The 21,233-nt window shown below is 41.7% G+C and overlaps 1 protein-coding gene across 1 annotated transcript in view; it reads left to right on the top strand.

The window, feature by feature from the left end:
- The window catches only part of acvr2ab (activin A receptor type 2Ab), a 55,261-nt gene that overhangs the window by 28,677 nt on the left and 5,351 nt on the right, over positions 1 to 21,233 (top strand). Inside the window, exons 4-6 of the mRNA XM_028571799.1 lie at positions 1,366 to 1,520; positions 17,327 to 17,470; positions 18,324 to 18,467. Of these exons, the coding sequence (XP_028427600.1) occupies positions 1,366 to 1,520; positions 17,327 to 17,470; positions 18,324 to 18,467 (443 nt within the window). The remainder of the gene's footprint in view (positions 1 to 1,365; positions 1,521 to 17,326; positions 17,471 to 18,323; positions 18,468 to 21,233) is intronic.

Genomic DNA, 21,233 nt, shown 5'->3' with positions numbered 1-21,233 from the left:
AGTTGGAAATGATTTCCTTTCATTTGTTTTAAATCCAACAAGCAGTTTGTTGTATTTTAGCAGAATACTGAAAGCAGCAGAACTGAGAACATTTTAGTTAATATCTGGTTATTTATTATCGCACCTAATATGGTTTGCAATATTTTCCTCACATCAAGCAGCCTTAGTTGCTAATGTATTGGCATGCAGTTTACTTTCACATATTAGTAAAGCGCTGAACCTACTGTCAATCCAAATAATATTTAGGAGCTATCACTCAATACAATGAATGTTTACAGAACAACACAAAAGCAAGCAAACAGATAAACAATACTTAAAGGCCAATAACAACACTGATAAGACTGAAATAAGCTGAGCGCAGAGACAGTCGCTTATTTACCCCGGAAATTACAACAATGAGTCTCTCGGGGTGTTTTTCTTCAGAGTGAATTTGAGCGTTAGCTCAGAGTAACAAACCTGTTCTGCAGGGGGTGCAGGTATGACTGTTTGGAATGCAAAGCCATGTCGGTGCCTTGAGCACATCAAATGTTGTGTGCCTTCATCAACCAGTGGCAGTTCTGGTGTCCTTGCACTCATCACTTTACAGCTGAATTGTCCAACAGGCCCGCCTGTCTCTTCGTATTCCTTTTAAATTTGACCCCCTTCCCGAAAACCTGCAGACACCCTGTAGAGAAAAAAAAAACTCTTTGACAAACGCCCAGAGTGTCCCACGATGCAGCTGGTGCAAACCCCATGGGCCCCCCCACTCGTTCTTTCACTCCCCCCACCCCCGGGGTGGGGGGGTGGCTATGGCGGTTGGCGTCCGAGCGTTGGCGCTTTGACAGCACTGCCGAATCCGACTTTTACACCTTGTGATGGGAGGACAGGCTGAGCCAGCAGGCGTCACCCAGCGACTCCTGCAGGGGTCGGACACAGTTCAGAACGCTGTTATTTTTGGCAGGTGGATTACGTTATGTCACGAGATGGATTTGCTAATCTGTGTGTGTGTGTGTGTGTGTGTGTGTGTGTGTGTGTGTGTGTGTGTGTGTGTGTGTGTGTGTGTGTGTGTGTGTGTGTGTGTGTGTGTGTGTGTGTGTGTGTGTGTGTGTGTGTGTGTACACTGATATGATTCCTAAGCACAGTGGCTGTAAGCAGGGTTGGTGCTGCACTTTGAGATGACGTAGCACAATGTCAGGCCAATTGGGCATGCTGTTTTTCTTTCTGTTTTTTCTTTTCTTGTTTTCACCTTGACAATGTCTATCATTTGTTTTTTTATATATATATATATATATTTGTTTCTAATAAGCCTGCTATGAGTCATATCTCATAATTTTTGTCTTCATCTTTTTTCTTTCCACTGTACCCTCTCTTTCTCCCTCCCCACAGCCACCTCCAACCCCTTTTCCCAGAATCCCCAGCTCTTCAGCACTCTGCTCTACTCCCTGGTTCCCATCGTAGGCCTGGCCGCCGTCGTCCTCTTCTCATTTTGGATGTGGAGACATCACAAACTGGCCTACCCGGCGGCCCTCGTCCCCACACATGTAAGTCTTACCAGAGAGAGGAGAAATTAAAAACTACACAAGACTCTTCTTAAAAGTAAAATGAAACACAACCTCTTTGTACTCTGACAAAAGTCCAGTCCATGACCACTTTTCCCCGTCTTCATGTTTGGGCCACAACTCATCTGTGTAGTGCGTTTTTCCAGAGGTCACCTGTCAATTAAACAGCGTGGCAGGGACTGTGGTGTCCTGTTACTTCGAAGTTGCTGCTGAGGCAGTTAGTTTCTTTTTTTGTCGGTTCAGCCAACAGTGGCCACATGCGTCCCACTTCATCTGTTAATTGTCAAACAAAGGGGAAATGTAAAAATGCATTGGTTCCTGCGCCGCAAATGATTTCTTTCTCGTAAACACATAACTGTAAGCGCGAACACAAAAGCTTGGGAATAAACATTGGAATAAAAGATAGCAGGGCTGCTCTATTATGGGGATAAAATAGCAAAAATATTGAAATCACGAATATTGAACTTGTTGACTTTTGGAAAGATGTTGCATTTCTTCAAGTTAAAAAACAGTGAAACAGGTTAAACAAATCAATCCCCCCTTCTTTTTTTTCATTCAGAACACAAGACAAACAAGTTTACTCGCAAAACATAATGCACATAATAATAATGTTTTTCTCAATTAGATAGTTTGGAGCCAAAATCCAAATCACAATCAAAATTTGATCAATTGCACAGCCCTAAAAGATAGTTAAAGTGCAGTTATGCACAGAATACTCATACAGCAAGCCGGTTTAAAATCCCAAAATTGGTAAATACAGAAAATGCCTCATTCTGTTCTGGTTGACTTTGTTGCTATTTATTTCCTGCACGAGTCAATGCTCATTAGTCCTGTCTTACGATAAGGCTTGTATTGTTTGAAGTTTGCAGTGTGATGCAGTAAAAACACTGGGCTCTTCCTTCTCTTTTCAACCAACCTTCAACTTTACCACTGCTCTAGTTTCTCAGTGGGCTAGAACAGCCTTGGCCTTTCCTGCCCCCGTGCAGCAGAGGGACAGAGCTACGGTCTGCCAGAACAGACACACTGTGCTGAGAGTTTATGTTTGGGGTGATTGCTTTTTGCAGTTTCTTCTTCATGTGTTGTATAGAAGAATAAGAGGAGCACTGGTTCTGTGCGTTTCTTTTTCCTTGAGTGTCTGTCTGAGCTAGTCTCACATAGCCAGACCTTCCTCAGCGCTGCAGAGGAGGGTCTGGCTAGTCCACACAGCATTCTGGAATGGGAGAGCAAAACGTGCTCTGGTTTATTGGCATTTCTTTGAACCAGTCACAATCGTCTTGGGCGGAGCTAAGCGTCGGAAGGAGCAACGGTGCCGCTGCAAAATATTATGCTATTAGAATGTGGACATGTGTGTCTCAAACCGCCTCCGAATGTGGTTTTTGCGATCCAATCTCAATGCGTTCTGAGAGAGTTTTCACCTGTGCTTGGAGCCATCCACTTGTGATCCGATCACTCAGGACTGATGTTACTGGCGAACAGGGTCAAAACCTCCATTCTCGTAGGACTGAGAATATGGCTCTCTCTCTCTTACTTAGTTTTTCATAATTTCAAGGCGGTTTCAAACCGACAGCAGCAGAGCTATATTCTCTGCTGCTCGGCAGCCGGGGGGGAAAGAAAATCCATGCAGAGCTTCCACAGTATGGAAGAGGAGTCAGGGGCCTCTGCATTATTGATGAGGCTTTATATAGGCAAACAAAACTAAACACAGAGACGCTCGCAGCCCTGCCTCGTCGGCGGAGGAGGAGGAGGAGGAGGAGGAGGATGGTGGTGGGTGGGTGGGTTAGTGCGGGGGAGGGAGAGAGAGAGGAGAGACATGCAATTCTTTCAACTTAGTTATTGTATTTTCTCAGTGCTAAAGCATTGCAGGGAAAGAGATAAAAAGACAGTGACACAAGACAAACAGGAGACAAATGCTAATGTGTGTTGGAAAACAACACCGCTAAGAGGCTTATGAAACATCTTACCTGGAAACCGAGAAATGAATAAATAAACAACATAAAACAAGATCATGACCAAAGAAGAGCGGATCAGATGACTAATGGTGGGGGAAACTAACGGCTTAAATATTCATAAAATCACAAGGGGAATGAAATGAAATAGTCAGGATGGAACAATGAAGTTATGCAGGATGTGTATAATCAAGTGCGTGCGTGTGAAGTATTTAATGCATGAATGAGTAGGCATACAAGGACAGGAGATAGAAAAGGAGGTCACTCGTACAAGAATGTGTTTAAAAGTCAGCTCGTATGCTTTTCTGGAAGGTAGTGATGCAGTAAACCCCACCCGCCTGCCACTTGAAGGAGGCTAAAACAAACGCAGACAAGTTCTGGGCGTCTGTATCTTGTTTGGTAATTGATTAAACATTTATTTTTTTCAATATAGAAGATGGAGAAAGCCACCGAGAGGAGAGAGATTGATGTAGCGGGAGGGGACATGTGGAGGGATTTATTTCTCGCTTCTTCTTTTTTGGTGGGGGTTGTTGTTGAAGAATGTTTTCACAAAAAGGCTGTTTCAAAAAAAGCTGTGGTGATTCGACAAACTTCCAAAAGCGGAAGATATTTCATAGATTTTGTCCAAAATAGCACCAGTAGACTGGACTTCCATTTATCATTTTCTGTACTGCATTCGTCATAGCTTAATGCACTATACTCTGGCAACATATAATTGCTACGTTCTGGTTTAAAAAAAAAAAAAGACTAATATCTTGTGCTACGTTTCCCTCCCTCATTCCCCCTGCTCTGGCATTTCCGAGCCCCTAACCCGGAGACATTTGGAAACCCTTCTGACCCGTTTTGGTTTGAAAGCTGTGGGGTTGTGTTGCCGTTTCAACGGCCGCAAACCTTTGGCAACACCGACAGTGACGCCAACGTTTCTCCTCCTGATTGGATCATGACTTCTCCTTCTCTGAGACTAAAGCTACTAACATTACCATGGCAACTACCAGCAGTGGGTGGGGTCTCCATGCTGCCTCCTGTTTATGCCCAGTATACCAGAATGTTGATGAGATATGAGGTTTAGGCGTGTTAGTTTAAACAGAGATTAGTTCTTCTACAGGAGCTAAAAACACTTGTGCACGGAGATCGCTTTTGGCTCAAAACTCCACTTAAAAACCCAAACGTAGCGATGTAAATGCAGCCTTAGTCATGTATTTTTAATGTGACAGAAACAAATTGCCCACAATTGTTGCTAGTTTGATTTTAAAGCGCTCTATGTGTATGGGCAGTCGTTACAGTTGTTCATCATAGGTGATGGTAGTAATAGACAACCTTTTGCCTGTTCACTAACCTATCCATGTGCCAACTACAACGCTGTGTCTTTTAAAAACTGGCAGAGCTCTGCATCCCACAACGCACATTTAATCTCAATCTCTAATTGAAAGGAGTTGGAATGTGATTATGTCATAAACAAGCAGCTGCAGTCTGATCAGAGCCAGAGACAAAGATGTAACATACACTGTATATAATGCTGATTTCTGCCTCGGCTTCTATATTGATTTGGGGGTTTATTTTCAGGATACTATGGCACTGAAACTTGAATCTTTTACATGTTAATGATTAGGGTTGGGTATCGTTTTGGTTTTTTCCGATACCGGTGCTAAATCGATACTAGGGCTGGGCGATATGGTTAAAAACTGTATCACAATATAAGTTTTTCATATCGGTCGATATCGATAATTATTGATATTTTTTATGACCTATTTAAAATCAGGACCAGGAGAAAAATATATTAAATTTAAACATTTTTATTTTAAACTTAACCCTGCTCTGATTATAATCCCCTCAGTTATAAAAGCAGAAATGTCAACACAACCATGGAAAACACTCAAATAATTAAAATGTAAACAGGTCTAAAATCACAATGAACACTTAACAATTATCTCTTAACATTAAGGTGCAAAATTAAAGAATAAGTAAGAAATGCTTAATAAAGTGTCATAAAATAGTGCAAAGTTTTAGCTAAATATAACAAACCTGAGAAGGAACTATTTTCTGCAGGTTTAGTGCCAGGTTGGTAACCTGGCTTCTGGACAGTGCTCAGCACGTCTGCCTCCATTATTTCTTTGTAGTGTTTAGTAAGGCGCTGATGCAGAGTACCTCTCCATGGTGGTCTGCTGCTTGTGCGGTGTAGCAGCTGCAGATGTTGTTGTGCGTTGATGGCGAATACGGCTGTGCTCCAAAGTGTGAGCGCGGCTAAAGTGGTAAAACAAGTTTGTGGTAGTACCAGTGTTACGGTCAGACTTATAAAATCCCCAAAACTGCCATACTGACTTTTCCTGTTTTATCAACGATTTCCTCGCTCCCTGCGGCACTCACTTTCCACTCCACGCCGGTTCTGTTATTGAAGAATACGAGACAGCGATGTGGCGCAACCAAACATGATACTGTTACATGATTGGCTGTTAGTGTCACTACCTACGTTGCTAGGTTGCCAGAGAGTAAGGGCCTTTGTTCATGCAACCAAACTTGCTTCACAACCTCTGGTTTCTTCTGATGAAGAAAAACAAGTTATCAAACGTTTTATCGACCACATTTTCTATTGATATTGATTGTGTCTATCGCGATACATATCGTTTTATCGCCCAGCCCTAATCGATACTTTTAAAACGGTGTTTGTGCCTGGACCGAAATATATATAATATATTTATAATGTGTATATAATGTAAAATATAAAAAAAGAAGCACAAAACTTGGCGACATTAAAGAACTGCTTGTTTATTGCTAAGGCCATATGGTCAAAATTAAATGATTTGATTAATAATGTAATAACAATGACTTATTTCAACAGTAAATTGCTGGTAAATGACAAAAATAAGCACCAGATGGGAAAAGGGTATTTTACAGTAACTTTGAATGCACCATAAGGCTGGCAAGTTTCAAGTGAACGCACTGTCTGTGTTGTTTTTCCGACAACGGCAGCTGCAGTCAGACTGTTACGTCCCGCTGTTGGAATCCTCTACAGGGAAATAAAGTCACACTTTGCACCGCTTAATGTAAGCTGTCTGAATTTTAACCATTGTGTTTAATCCAGCTACTAGCTAACGGTAATGTAGCGTCCCGTGCAGAGATGCATCTGAAGGAAAAAATAAAAGTCAGGCACCGAAATGAGGAACCAAAATTTCCGTTCTTATTCGGTCTCGTTACTACCGTTTACGTCGGAACCGGTTGGCACTATTGGCACCGCGTTTCGGTACCCAACCCTATTTATGATCCAGCAGAAATTAGCAACAGGATCTTAAGCTAAAAGAGCTATTTATGTTGTTGACATTCAAATCAAAGTATTGCCCCAAAAATGTCTTGTTTTTCTCTGCAGCGAAGGAGTTCCCAGTCAGTCAAAGAAAAAGAAAAGCACATGAAGCTGCTGCCATTATTTTCTTTGCAGGGTAATGAAACATGCTGTCTTTATAATGCAAAAGTAATTGTTCCCACTTAATGATCATTAATCATCATTAAATTAACTGCTCTCTCATTTTTGCGAGGCACTGAAGAAAGAAAACAAACTGAGTGAAAAGAGCTGCACTTTCAACACATAGTTGTCAGCTTCACATTGGGACAGGCTAAAGGTGGGGGTAAGTGGGGAGGGGTTCACAAAGAAGAAGGCGGGTTGGTCACATCAAAAGTGCATTTTCTTGCACACATACTTTATAGACTACACTAGTTAAGTCCAAATGTTGAGGTACTTGTACTTTACTTGAGTCTTTTCTTTTCACTTTCTACTTCTACTCTGCTACATTTCAGAGAGAAATATTGTACTTTTTACTCCACTACATTCATGTGTTACAGCTTTAGTTACTAAGTCCAGCTGAGATGATTAGACCATTAAAACACACAACTAGTTGGATCCTTCACACCTCTAAAATGGGAGGAGAGTTCTTTACTTTTAATACTTTAACTTCATTTTCCTGATGATACTTAGAGACTTTTACTTTAAGTAACATGTTCAATGCAGGACTTTAACTTGTAACAGATTATTTTTTACAATGTGTAACAAGTACTTTTACTGAAGTAAAGGATCTGAATGCTTCTTCCCCCGCTGCTCTGCAGCCCTTAAAAAGATTAAATCCAGTGTGAAATGCAGAAAATGATGTGGCAGCAAAGTAACTTAATTGCACACTGTCATTATGTCGTTATGACCGTGGTCCATCATGGACTCTGTATTTGCCACCAAGCCTCCATTATTCACACCACAGTGCGAAGTGGAGGCAAACTGGAATTGATTCTGTCTGAGTACACGGACCCACAGCTTTCACACGGAAAAGGCCCGGAGCACTTATACATAGAAGCCTGGGCATTTTTTTTGACCTGGACCCTTCTTTCTTATCGCTATCCATCTTCCAGATCGATTCTGACCAAAAAATGTCATCAGTTGCTTTATTATGGAGCTCCTTGCGTCTTGTTTATCTGTTTGCAGCTTTCCAAAAAGAACTCCTAATGGGCCAGTGAGCACCAAATATCCTGAAAAGCCCCCAAAACCTATGCCTTTTGGGGTTGCCCGGGAGCTCAGTTGGTAGAGCACGCGCCCATATATAGAGGTTTACTCCTCGACGCAGCGGCCGCGTGTTCGACTCCGACCTGTGGCCCTTTGCTGCATGACGTTCCCCCTCTCTCCCCTTTCATGTCTTCAACTGTCCTGTCAAAATAAAAGCCTAAAGTGCCCAAAAATAATAATAAAAAGAAAAACATGCCTTTTGACTCCCGGGTTGTAACTTGGTGCTTAAAAATATTTCTATTCACAAAGTTTGCTAAGTGAGAGACAAAAATATACATTTCCATATGTATTGCAGTATGTTACTCACAGGCCACAACAAAAGAGGGACAGTCAACTTAATAATAATGAATTGACATTTGCAAACAGAAAGGCGATGAGGTGTGGTTGTCAGGATCAGTGATGTATGGATGCAGTGAACAACGTGTGGTGCATGTTGTCTGTAGCTAACAAAGGAAACGTCTAAACCGAATGAAATCAGGATGGTGCTCGGTCAAGGGAATGCTGCACCCCTGGTCTCGGCAGCAGGCGGGGTTAAGATTTGGGGGGCATTTTCGGCCTTTATTTTGATAGGACAGCTGAAGACATGAAAGGGGAGAGAGGGGGAATGACATACAGCAAAGGGCCGCAGGTCGGAGTCGAACCCAGGCCCGCTGCGTCGAGGAGCAAACCTCTGTGTATAGGCTATATATGCTTTACCAACTGAGCTATCCGGGCGCCCAACAGGCGGGGTTAAATGACCTGAGAGGACTTACATCTCGTTATTGCCTCCGCCACGAACTTGCAAGTTCACAAGACAGACCTCAGTATACATGCCCGACAACAGGCTCAGGGCCATCACACAGTAATACAAATATCCATCTAATTTTCTGCATCCTTATATTCATATCAATTACAATACTACAAGTCAGGGTTATCCTTGAAATCTCCTCAGCCATGGACTTTTAATTTGCTTTCTTCACCCAACATGTATTTGTCTTCCATTTGGCTGTGTATCAAACTTTAAAAAAAGATCTTTGATCAGATTTTATTTATTTATTTTTTTATTGCCAATTTTAGAATATTTTATTTGGACAAATGTCTTTTTCATCAGGGTGCTGTTTATGTGCATTTATGTTTGTTTGGTTTCACTGGGATCCAGGAACATTTGTTTGTTCCTTTTAGACATTGTTAAATCCACTTTCATTTGTTTTGCTTAACCCTCGTGTTGTCCGAAATATGGGTTTCTTTCAACCAAATGGCCCGAAAACAAAATGGATGCATGGAGCTTCTCAGGTAAAATAAATGATTACTTTCATAGAACTTTACATTTTGGGTGTTTAATTCAATTTTATAGCATTTAAAAAAAAAAAAAGAAAACATTACATTTTGATCCGGAAGGACAACAAGTTCATGGTCGACGGGAAGACAACACGAGGGTTAAGAGCATCACTTAAGTTCCTAAAATATGCAATCTTGCCTTTGGTGCCATGCTTATTAACACATTCTATGATCCATGTGCGATTACAAACACCACAGACCTGTTGCCCCTCTGTGTGTCCCAAACCAAAGCTTTCGAAGCCCCCGTCTGGAGCGCGAAGGAGAACGAAGGGCTGTTCAGGGACGATCCATCATCTCCTACCTTTTTTATCTGCCGCTTATTTCATCCACTGACAGAAAATAATTTCTCTGTTTGCTTCTTATGTTCCTTTTCAACAAGCACGCCTTTCACATTATGGTGGAGGTAAGAGCAGTTCAATTGAAGTTGAAACACTATTAGTTTTCCCCCTCTTTTTTGGCTTCAGAGCTTGGTATGAATTCTCCACCTCAATCCCAGACCACCATTTTGTTCTTTTCTTTACTTTTTTGGACAGCGTCTTGTTTACTTGGTTCGTAGCACATTTCTGTCTGTTGTTTTTTTATATTATTTCTGCCTGGGTTTATTGCATGGATGGGTGTCTTTTGTGTTCCCTGCTGAAAAATGTATTGTGCATGGTGGAAAGTGGCCAACATGGCTCCGAATGCAGCCCCCTTTTTTTTTTTTTTATAAATATGAATGTCCACCTGTGATGTTTGTATAACGTATTGTGTCTGATGTGACCCAGTTTTCCAGAATGGTATCGGCTAGACCTATGGCTCACAATGTGTCTCATGCAGAGAGACGGAGCGTTTGAAACTGAAACGGCAGCGTGCTCTTCCATCTTATATGCAGAGTGAGGAGGAGTGCGGATACATTTTGCATAAGTAGGAGAATTACCACTTACCTCGAACATTTTTCAAGTCAGAGAGTGTAAATTACTTAAGTACGAGAGGGCGCATAAGCCTTTTCAAATGTACTTTAGCTCAATTTTTATCAAACTGGAGTAGAAGTATGGCTGCAGACATCACAGTAAATTCTAGCTCACTGAATAAAACCACTCTAAGAGTTTAGAGCTTATTGTCAGTCCAGCCTTCCAGGTTAGCTCTTTTTAAAGGTCATGTCAACAACTTTTTGTGTTTGATATAACCTCAAGTTTTATGGTCATATCATCAGCAACAAGATGTGACCTTAAGATATGAGTTTTGGAGGCTTAAGCCCAGAGTAGCTGCCCATTGTAACTCTATGTCTAAAAATCAAACTTAGCATTTCAATTATGTTATGTCTGTGTATACGTATCTGCACCTAAACCTAAGACGAAAACAAACCAGGGCTAAAGGACCCGTTCTGATGTAATGGATGAATGTCTAACCCGATTAGGCCATGGGAGATGCTTGAGGGTTTGGAAGAACGGCGTGAAGCAGCACATTCTGTTTTCCTGTTTCCTGTGGTCTGCTGACTAAGTGTAATGCGCCCCCGTTTGAGGCCACGGTGCCCTGTGATCGGACAAGGGATCCGGTGATTCCCGAGGGAGGCTAGTCCTAGCAGGGCCAGGCCGGACCGCCTCGTCAGGCTAAAGCCCGGAAGACTAGACAAAGAGTTTCCAGAAAACAATGCAGACACAAAGTAGCTTGCTTTTTAACCTAATTTCCATGAGGAAGGTGTCAACGTGTTGATAACTTGCATTGTAACATAAATAGGGCTGGGCATTTCAAACATTTTCGATACCAATACCGTGACTTCGATACCGGTTCCTAAATTATACTTTTTTTCGATACCAACTTTACAAAACAAACAGAAATTACAACATTATGGTACGAATCTTTATATTTATGTTCCAGCTCCTACTACGTGAGCCCCGTCTCTGTGTAACGTAGAGTTCTTCCTGCGTGTCTCTACGACGTGTAACGTTAGACAGCCAATCACCGACATTATTAGATCTTGGTAGAAGAATGCTGCGTGCTGATTGGCTCTCTGATGCTGATGAGATTTACTCCTTAGGAACTGAAATTGGGTATTATGTGACAAGGCATTTTTTTTGATACTTTGGAGGCAATTATGGAATTTGGTACCCGTCCTTAAACATGAATCACTGCTGGTATTGAGGATCAAAATCATGGGTCAAAGTCTGTCACCTCTGTTGCCCGGCAGCGTACGGGTGCATGAATTTGCCTTAATCTTATATCTGTAGACAACATGACAACTTGCATTGTACCGTTGAACAAAACTGGTATGTCAAGCCCAACAGAGGCCTTTGTGATAATTTTCTTCATGCACATCGTGTCCAAAGTCAGTGCCACATATTTTACCAAGCACAATAGATGCACAGGAATTTGTCCTGGTGACATTTGTGCAGACATACCAATGACTCTCATTGTGCCACAACGCAGTTGAGACGGAACAGGAAGAAGATAAGACGGTGCAGCCATTACTGATTTCTTAACCACATCCTCACCAGATTTAGAATGACGTTAATCACTCAGAAGGACATTAAACACAGAACCTTGTCTTGGTACATTTTAAGGCTGGGATTTGTCTATATGACACTTCTGCAACTTACTAACAACCTGCATCCTAAAATGGTCCTTCATCGTGAACCGAAGCAAAATCGCTTATCCCGCCGTACAATAGATGCGCTGGAATTTTTCTCTTATGTTTCTGCAGACTTATCTATGACTTGCATTATAAAACAACTCCTTCAATGATCTTTTTTTTCTCATCCAAATCATGATCAGCATTGGAAAGGCTTTAATTACAAAGCACAACAAATATAGAGTCATTTGTATGGAGATGCAGACAAATTAATAAATTGCTTCACAACACTGAGCGGTGCTTGTATTGGCGGACAAGACCAAATTCTTGGATAATACCCTAATTTATCCACAGCATGATCAGAATAATAATCGCTTCAGACTGCTAGCTCAATAAATGTTCTAAATTTAGGTTCGGTCACGTTTCTGCACATGGAACAGTAATGGGACAAAGGGGAGTCCTTCAATAACAAGTGTTGCCCCATTTTCACTGACAAGTTTCCCCATTCACAGCAGGCAAACAATTCTGGTTCATTCTTCCCCTCACACTTTCCTGTCATATTGAATTGCTCTTGGGACACAAACATTTTCTTTATGTGTGTAGTCGGGTCACAGTTTCTCGATGTGCGCTCGTTTGCATTTCTTGCTTGTAGTGTTGGTAATCAGGTAATTTAAGCACATTTGACTGTCACACTTAAAGCCAATTGGGGAATAAAAAAGTGTTGGATAAAGGCCTAAAATGTGCAAATTGTCATCTCACCTTCCCTGGATTTTATTATTTCTTAAATTGGGGACTCTTAAATGGGTCGAGTAAGAGGCATAAAACACAATCGGGAAGGAGGAGAGACCAAAAGAAAAGGCTAGAAAGTAAGTAAAGATACTTATTGTTGGAGTTACTTTCATTTTTTTACAAGTTAAAGCAAACCAATGCCTTCAATTCAAAATTTGTCATGTGGTTTTCTCTAATTACATGATGCAGCACAGTGCCCTGCTACATATGTAAGCCCAACTGTTCCGCATTTACTGCTCCGCATCTTCTGTCGGCTTTCCAGCGTACCTCGTTGACTTCACTGCGAGCCCGCTCTCCGTGTTCTAGTTCAGGTTTTAAAAGGTGTATTTACAAAAGTTTGGGTTGTGGAAAATAAGAAAACGTCTCTTCAATCAAAACACTTTTTTCAATCAGGAAAAATGTTTGTCTCCAACGTGTGCTTTCCGTCTTCCTCCTTTTGGAAACAATCTCCTGAATCAATATCCTCCCTCCCGCCTGCCAGTGGGCTGTGCCAAATCAGCATTGCACAAATACGCCCCTTTATGTGTCTCATATCAGTGCCGACCCATACCAAAATCTAAAAAGACCTAAGACTGATGTCATAACAGTACATTCTCCTATATACAACACAGCGTTGAAACCAGATGTAAAGAAACATTTCTGTGAAACTATAGGTTCATTATTTTAGTTAGTACAATGTGTTCTTGAAGATGTTTTTACCGAGGTGCCAACTTGGGGCCGCAGTAATCCAACCTCAGCACCGTCGTGGGTAATTTCCCCCGTCATTTGGCTGGCGTTCAGTGTGAAAGCAGTGCGTAGAGACAGCAGGTCTGCCTCGCAGCTCTCTGTGAAAGGGAAAAGGCTTTAAGTAAACACAACAGTTCCCACTCGAATCCTCTATTCCCCCTTGCGCTGCCAGGCAGCTATTGAAGGCACAGACACCCTGCTTCATGTCTCTACCACAAAAAAAGTGTTTTTCCTTTATTCTTACAAAGCTTCTTGTTGAGCTGCTGCTAGAGTGATGTGTACTAGTCCATCCTCCACTAAATAACAGATTAGACTGGGTGAAACTTGATCATCGCTGGGGAAGAGTTTTGTAATTTTAAGAGCAAATAATATTCTAAATGAGATATTAAATATTAACAAGACTCTGAGTCTACAGCCATGCTCGCGTCTCTCGAATATAACTAATATTATGCAAATTAGTTGCAATAGAGTGCATGATTATTTAACATAAACAAATTGTATCATCAGAGCAGTCCACAAAACTTCAGCTTCATTTGTCTGTGCCTAGTCTTGCTTGCCAGCTCTATCGCCACAGCACTGCGGAGGAGGGTCTGGCCCCTCCACACATACACTCCAGGATAGGAGAAAAACACGGCGTGGGTTGTTTGCATTTCTTTAAACCGATCACAATGGTCTTGGGCGGCGCTAAGCTGCAGACGCAGCGACGGTGGATCTGCAAAATACCTCAGGAAGGAACTTGTTCTGGTGGAACATTTGTACCCCGCAAAAGAAAACGCTGCATACAATATTACATGAAGTTAGCTGTTGACACAATACAGTAATGTGAGCTATTTAAATTAGCTGGATACATGGTTAAACCTCATTGGCTCTTACCATGTGTATCTCCGTGTGTACTTCATCCACAGCAATCCCACCAATCGCTCCTAAAACGTCCGAGTTACAGAGGAAATACCCTAAACATATTCTTTGTAAATCTTTAAAGTCATTCCCCGAAAGAATCAAGCAGGTCTGCCTTGTTGAAACATCCAAATTGTCTTCAAAACTTGCCATTTTTTGCGTGTAGCCATTTTTAGGCATGTAGCTTACTAGCTCAAAGTTTGTTGATGTCTCGAAACCAACAGAGTTTGACAAGGCGACGGACATCCTGCAGAAGGATCCGGCGGCGACGGAGGTTCTGGTGATTGTCCGGTAGACGAATTGTCGTCGATCCAGACTAGTCTGTGCCTCTGTCCATTTGTCACCTATTGATTTAATTTCACGAAATTTAAATTCCTGTTGAGAAGCATTTGAACAGCATTATTTATCCTAAACGTTGTGGTGAACTGACTACAGAAACCATTATTTACTTGCAAGTAGGGCTGGGTACTGAACGTCGATACTTTTATGGTATCGAAAAAAATACTCCAATCCTATGAGTATCGAAAAATTATTTATCTTTCGGTGCCAAATTTCGGTTCCAAAAGCGTCTGGGCGCCTAAGTGCAAGCTTATCTGTCCTCTCTGCATATTGAAACAGAGCGGAGCTCCGACCGACACACACACACACACACACACACACACACACGCACACACGGAGAGGTGCGGACGGAGTAAACTTTCTGCAGTTTTGTTGAAGTCACAGAGAGTCACGGTTGGTTTCAAGTGTGGTTACAGTTTTTCATAACTTCACGCGGACAGCGTCTGCTGCGATATATTAATGGCGAGCCAAACGCGGCCGCTGTGCAGTTGACGTTACACTTCCTCTTACTAGACAAACAGCCACAACGGTGGTTTCTCTGCCCTGATGACTGACTGACTTTTATTAATGTTACTCTGAGTGAGCAGTTTTACCAGAATCTTTTATTTTTCATAACTGTTTTGATTCACAATTAAGGTGGAAAATAAAAGCTTTGTGTTTAATGTATTTTTGTTGATGTTGAAATGGATTTTAAAACATATGGTATCAAAAAAGGTATTGTTAGGAACCGGCATCAAAACTGAGGTATCGAAATTGGCACTGGATCGAAAGATTTTGAACGATACCCAGCCCTACTTGCAAGTCTGGCCTTCAGTTATGTTTGTTTTCATAACCTATGGCGCCTATCTAGAAATAAATCCCAAACAATGTTCATTTTGTTTTATATTCCCCATGTTTTTACTTTCAAATCCTTTTCTTTTCTTGGTTAGCATGTCTCACGGTGTTCCAGCAGGCATGAATAAGAACGTATTAAACTGGAGAATCTGACACTGACACTAATGTATGTGTAACATGTCACAATTTCCCTGCATGTGAGACACTTTTCTCTTTTCAGTCAAACAGTAGTACCTTCTTTTTATGTGAACTAAAGGCCACAAAGTTCATTGCCAGGTGTACAATTTCAAATGGATAAAAAATCAGACCCATGAATGCGATTAACTGACGTGCAGTTTGCTTCTGCCACAATAATCTTGTCCGGACAGGCGGTTAAAAAATACTTGGATATAACCTGTGTTTGTTGGTTGCCAGAACCTCCACAGTAAATTAAGCAGAGTGAACCTGTGTGTACTGAAATGTACCTTTTTTTCGTCTTTTCTTTTTTTTCTTTTTATATAATTCCTCTCACAACCAAAGACTCACTGATGTGAGTGTTGTTTCCGTGTATCAAATCTTGTCTGTGGCTTGTATCGGTAGCCAACTTTGTAACCCCAAAAGGGGGCAGTTTTGGGGAAAACAGACTGGGATTGACAAGTTCTTTTGATATATTATCACAGTGTTTGAGTGGATCCTGTGGGCCTCAGGGTCTTGAAACTTGCTTCAGCTTATCAAGCGCCTTGTAAGCCTTCAGTTCAAGTAAAAACATGAACATCGGTGGTTTTGCAGGGGGAATTTTTTTTTTTTTTTTTTTTTTTTTTTTTTTTTAACTGACAACAGCGATAGATAGGCATGGAAGTGAAGTCAAGATTTTACAGTAGCATATCTGGTTTCATCGAAGGCCGTCAGTCATGTGCAAGTCTTTCTCCTCTACCTTTTATCCTTTGGAAATGTGACTCCCTCACTGCATGCTTCTTTTTAACCTTCCTCTCTCTCTCTCTCTCTCTCTCTATCTCTCTCTTTCTATCCTTGCTCGCCCTCTGTCCTTCTCTGTGAAGTCACATGTGAAAGTGATCAGCTTAATCCCGATCACCAGCTGTGTTTAACCTACTTTAGATTTGGAACACTTGGCTTCCTTGCTCTCACTTTTGTTTATACGGGATTAGTATGAACACACACAGCGCACGCATGAGGTTTGACCTGCCAGGTTTCAACCTGGCGAATGTTATTTAACCATGTAATTGCTTCATATTCAGTCTGATCTTTATGTGCCTTGCTCTATGGTAGTCGTAGTGTTCAGATCTTTCCCCCCCACCCACTTTTCCTCAGCGACTCATTGGATTCAAACTGGCCACCCTCCAGTTTCAATCCCATTTCGGTAATCTCAAGCAAATGCAGCCCTGAGGGGGTTTAAATAAAAAGAATGAATCCAAAACCCTGCTTGGTATGCTGTGTCTGCGCTGCCAAAAAAACTTCACAGTAATAATAATGCTGAACTTAAACATGCAGCACTTCCTAAAAACAGACTGGTTTTAACAATCAAATTAAGCAAACAACAGTCCCATAAGATAAATAAAGCAATGAGGCACCACAACGTGTAAAAAAAAAAAAAAAAAAAAAAAAAAGCTAAAAAAAACTGTATGTTGTTGGCAGAAAAACTATAGGAGAGCATTGTCACATAAAAGCGAATCTATAAATGTAAGTTGTGCGATGTGATTTAAGATGTGAAGATGATGGCCTAAGCTCCTCAGGCACGTTGTTGCTGAGCCAAAAGCCCGGTCACCTTCAGTATAAGCCAATGCTATTTTAATGCCCTGCAAAAAAAAAAGAATAACACATTCTTCTTGTCTTTTTTTTCCCTGCCCTCTCTCTACAGGATCCCGGGCCCTCACCCCCGTCCCCCATTTTGGGACACAAACCGCTGCAGCTGATCGAGGTGAAAGCCAGGGGGCGCTTTGGGTGTGTGTGGAAGGCCCAGCTGCTGAACGACTTTGTGGCCGTTAAGATCTTCCCCATTCAGGTATCACGCTGGACACTGCCGTGTGTAGATGACAAAGACATAACGAAAGCTAGTAGATTTTTATAAAGAATGTCAAAATCAATGAGGCATCGCAACGTCAAAGATAAAGAATTCAATACGAATGTATTTATAGTGTCAAATCATAAGAGGAGTTAATCTTAGGACACTTTACAGATAGAGTAGATCTAGACCACACTCAGAGACGTATGTACAGAGACCCAACAATTTCCCAGGAGAGCAAGCATTTGGTGTGACAATGGCGAGGAAAAACTTCCTTTAAACAGACAGAAACCTCGGACAGACCCCTGACTCTTGATATGGATAGTGACGGAGTACTCAAGTAATGGACTCGGACTCTTCTTTGGTGACTCAGACTTGGACTCAGACTCGACTGCAACACTTGATACAGATGTAAAGAAATATGATTCATAATAATGATAGCAATAAAGATAATAGAACTATGACTAGAACTAATAGTAGTAGCGGTGCAGGGCTTAGCAGGGCGTGGAGCAGGATCACAGCAACCAACCAACGGGGGGGGGGTGGGGAACATAAGCACTCCTGGGAATAAGCTCCCCAGAGCTAAGTTAGTAACAAGCATTACTGGGACATGAATGCACACAAATGGAAAGAGACAGGCTACAAACTGTTTATTTTATTCCTGTGTTGAGTGATGATCTTATCGCTCACAGTTTGTCAAAGTAGTGTTGTTTTTTTTATCCTTATTTCAAACTTTCTATCTTATAATTTCTAACACTACTGGTCACCACCTTCTACAAGCTATATTTGATTGGTTTGTTAATTAGGTGGCTTGATGACAGAGATAACATCTGTCTCTCTGCCTCTCGTCCAGGACAAGCTGTCTTGGCAGAACGAGTACGAGATCTTCACCGTGAGCGGCATGAAGCACGACAACATCCTCCACTTTATCGGCGCGGAGAAGAGGAACAACAACCTGGACCTGGAGCTGTGGCTCATCACCGCCTACCACGACAAGGTATGCTGTCTACGATGAAGCTATACCGCCCGCAAACCACTAAAAGTATTCCCTTATTTATTGAGTCATTTGTTTTTGTTTTTATATACGAAATTCAGTTTTGAGTCTTTTAACAAGTACAGAAGAAGTGGTGTACACAATGCAGGAAACTAATTGCTGTTTTGAATTTTGTGATCCAGTTTAATAGCAGTAAATGGTTTGTCTTTTCTAATGTAGTCTCGCATTGCCAGACCTTCCTCCAAAGCGCTGCGGAGGAGGGTCTGGCTACGCCCCACAGCATTCCTGGATGGGAGAAAAACGTGCTCAGGTTTATTGGCATTTCTTTAAACCAATCACAATCATCTTGGGCGGTGCTAAGTGCCGAATGGAGCCACGGTCCCTCTGTTAAATAGTCTCAGGAAGGAACTTGTTTTCGTGGAACATGTGTTCAAAAGTAGTTTTAGTCGTGCAACAGAAAACTCAGATTGGACAGATAGTCTAGCTAGCTGTCTGGATTTACCCTGCAGAGATCTGAGGAGCAGTTAACCATAGTCCTCACAAATCCACCGCACTTTAGAACGCCAACACAAAGAGTAACGGACGGGGGTTTAAGAACACAACAGGTCTTCACATAAATGGGCCGTTTCATTAACACTCCCCCTCGCTGCACAAGCTTGGTTTAAACCTGACGAGCTAAGCTAAGCTAGATTTAACTCAACACTTCCTGCATCTGACATTAGAGACATTGGACGGGGAAAGTGTTGCCATGGCAGCAATGCAGAGGGGTGAAAGGATGAAAGGAAAGCTGTTAGTGGAACATCCTTGCATCCAAAATAATTCAATCTAGCGTGTAACTGAATCTAAGCCTAAAACGAATGAAATAAGTACTCAATTCAGACACGTAAACGCAGACCCGCCTTGCTTCACAAATATGCCACTGGAGGATCCTGATTACTGACAAGCTGTGAATGCGTGTTTTCCAGTTTACTACAGCGAGTGTAAACACGTTATGTGATTTCCTGCCTGATATCTTCCACTAACCAGGTTTGTTTGTGTCCACGTAAACACTGTTATATAGTAGTCTTAGTGTATCGTCTCATGCTTATTGTACACAGTTCTAAAAGCCCCCCCAGGACAGACATCTCATAAAGTTGTTAACACTGGAAAAAAGGGGAGAACATGCATAAAACCTCCACATTGTATTGATTCTGCTTGGTGCCTTAGGAGCTAATCCATAATTACAATATTCTTCATGCCGTGTTTATCTTCTTTTTATAAGCCTGGTTTATCCAGAGAAGGTGGACTTGCCCCCGTTGTGCTTCACTCAGCCTCTTAAGCACAGTCTTTTTAGCATTTGGGGGCTTTAAGTGCCTCTGTGTTTTGAGGGGGTCATTACCGATGAAGTAGAGAGCGAATCTTGTACGCTTCGCTTGTTTGAGTTTTCCCAGCCAGGCCAAGAATTTAAATCACCGTGCTTAAAAAGGCCTTCCCTGCGTGAATAAAGGTTGAACAATTAAAGGTTGTGGGTGTGGCGGTGAGGCTTTTTACCCAACAATACAACTCTTAAGTGAGCCACTTAACCCTGCATCAGCTCTACAAGTGCCACTCTGACTTCATGAAGCTCTCCAAGTAGAAATAACATTGAAGAAAAGGAGTTTTAAAGGAGTTTTAGTTTAGGAAAGGACATAGTACCAGCAATATATCAGCAGCACTTGGGATTTTGTGCCTTGTGAAGCATGCGCTGTAATTATTTTGAAAGCTGAAGTCTTTGGAGAATACATAACTTAAACTTTAACCTACAAAAAGCTTATCCTTTCTGCCAGTTTTTATTTATTTCTTTTTTTTTTTAAGAGCAGGTGTCAGTTTGGACTGAAGCTTAGCTTGTGTAACACAGCTGGAACCGTGATTGCACAATTCAGTCTCCTTGACTGCTGATTTATGCCTTGCAGTATCCGTAGCATGCAGTGGCTTGCTTTTAAAGGACGCAGGCCCCTTCCAAAACTCTCTGTACTCAAAATCTTTTCATATCTTGGACAGTGTGTAATTATTAATAGCTGCCCAATGTGTGTCTTTCAAAGGCATATTGTCTGATCTGTCACTTTGTTTTTAACAATTAACCCTTATATTGTGTTAGGGTCAAATTTAGTTTATATCCACAACGTTCCACTTCCGGGATTGCTCTGGTGCCGCCGCAAATTCCGCCGTATGTCCTTCTTTTTGGCCGGATGTCCGTCCCCTTCCTCTTTTTTTGTGTTGGCCTTCTAACCTCCGGTGGATTTCTGAGGATTATGGTTAACTGCTCCTCAGATCTCTGCAGGGTTCCACCAAAACAAGTTCCTTCCTGAGACTATTTTGCAGAGCCACCGGGGCTCCGTGCGGCGCTTATCAAGACGATTTGTGATTGAGAAATTCCAATAAACCAGAGCATGTTTGTCTCCCATCCCAGAATGCTATATGGACTAGCCAGACCTTCCTCCACAGCACTGTGTAGGAAGGTCTGGCAATGCGAGACTAGGTCAAATTTGACCCATTTTCATGTTCAGATATGTATAAAGTACTATTTACTTTTTTTTTTTATTGGAACAAGGGTTCATGATATCCCCAGAAACAGCTGTTCTAACAAAACAAAAGATGTCACAATTTTAGTATATTCTTTAAAAAGTCTCTTAAAAAAGTAATGTCACACACACACACACACACACACACACACACACACACACACACACACACACACACACACACACACACACACACACACACACACACACACACACACACAAAACAAGA

The sequence above is a fragment of the Perca flavescens genome, chromosome 24 (assembly GCF_004354835.1).
Source record: "Perca flavescens isolate YP-PL-M2 chromosome 24, PFLA_1.0, whole genome shotgun sequence".
In the NCBI taxonomy this organism is placed as follows: Eukaryota; Metazoa; Chordata; class Actinopteri; order Perciformes; family Percidae; genus Perca; species Perca flavescens.
This window is presented reverse-complemented; position numbering and strand designations above follow the sequence as displayed.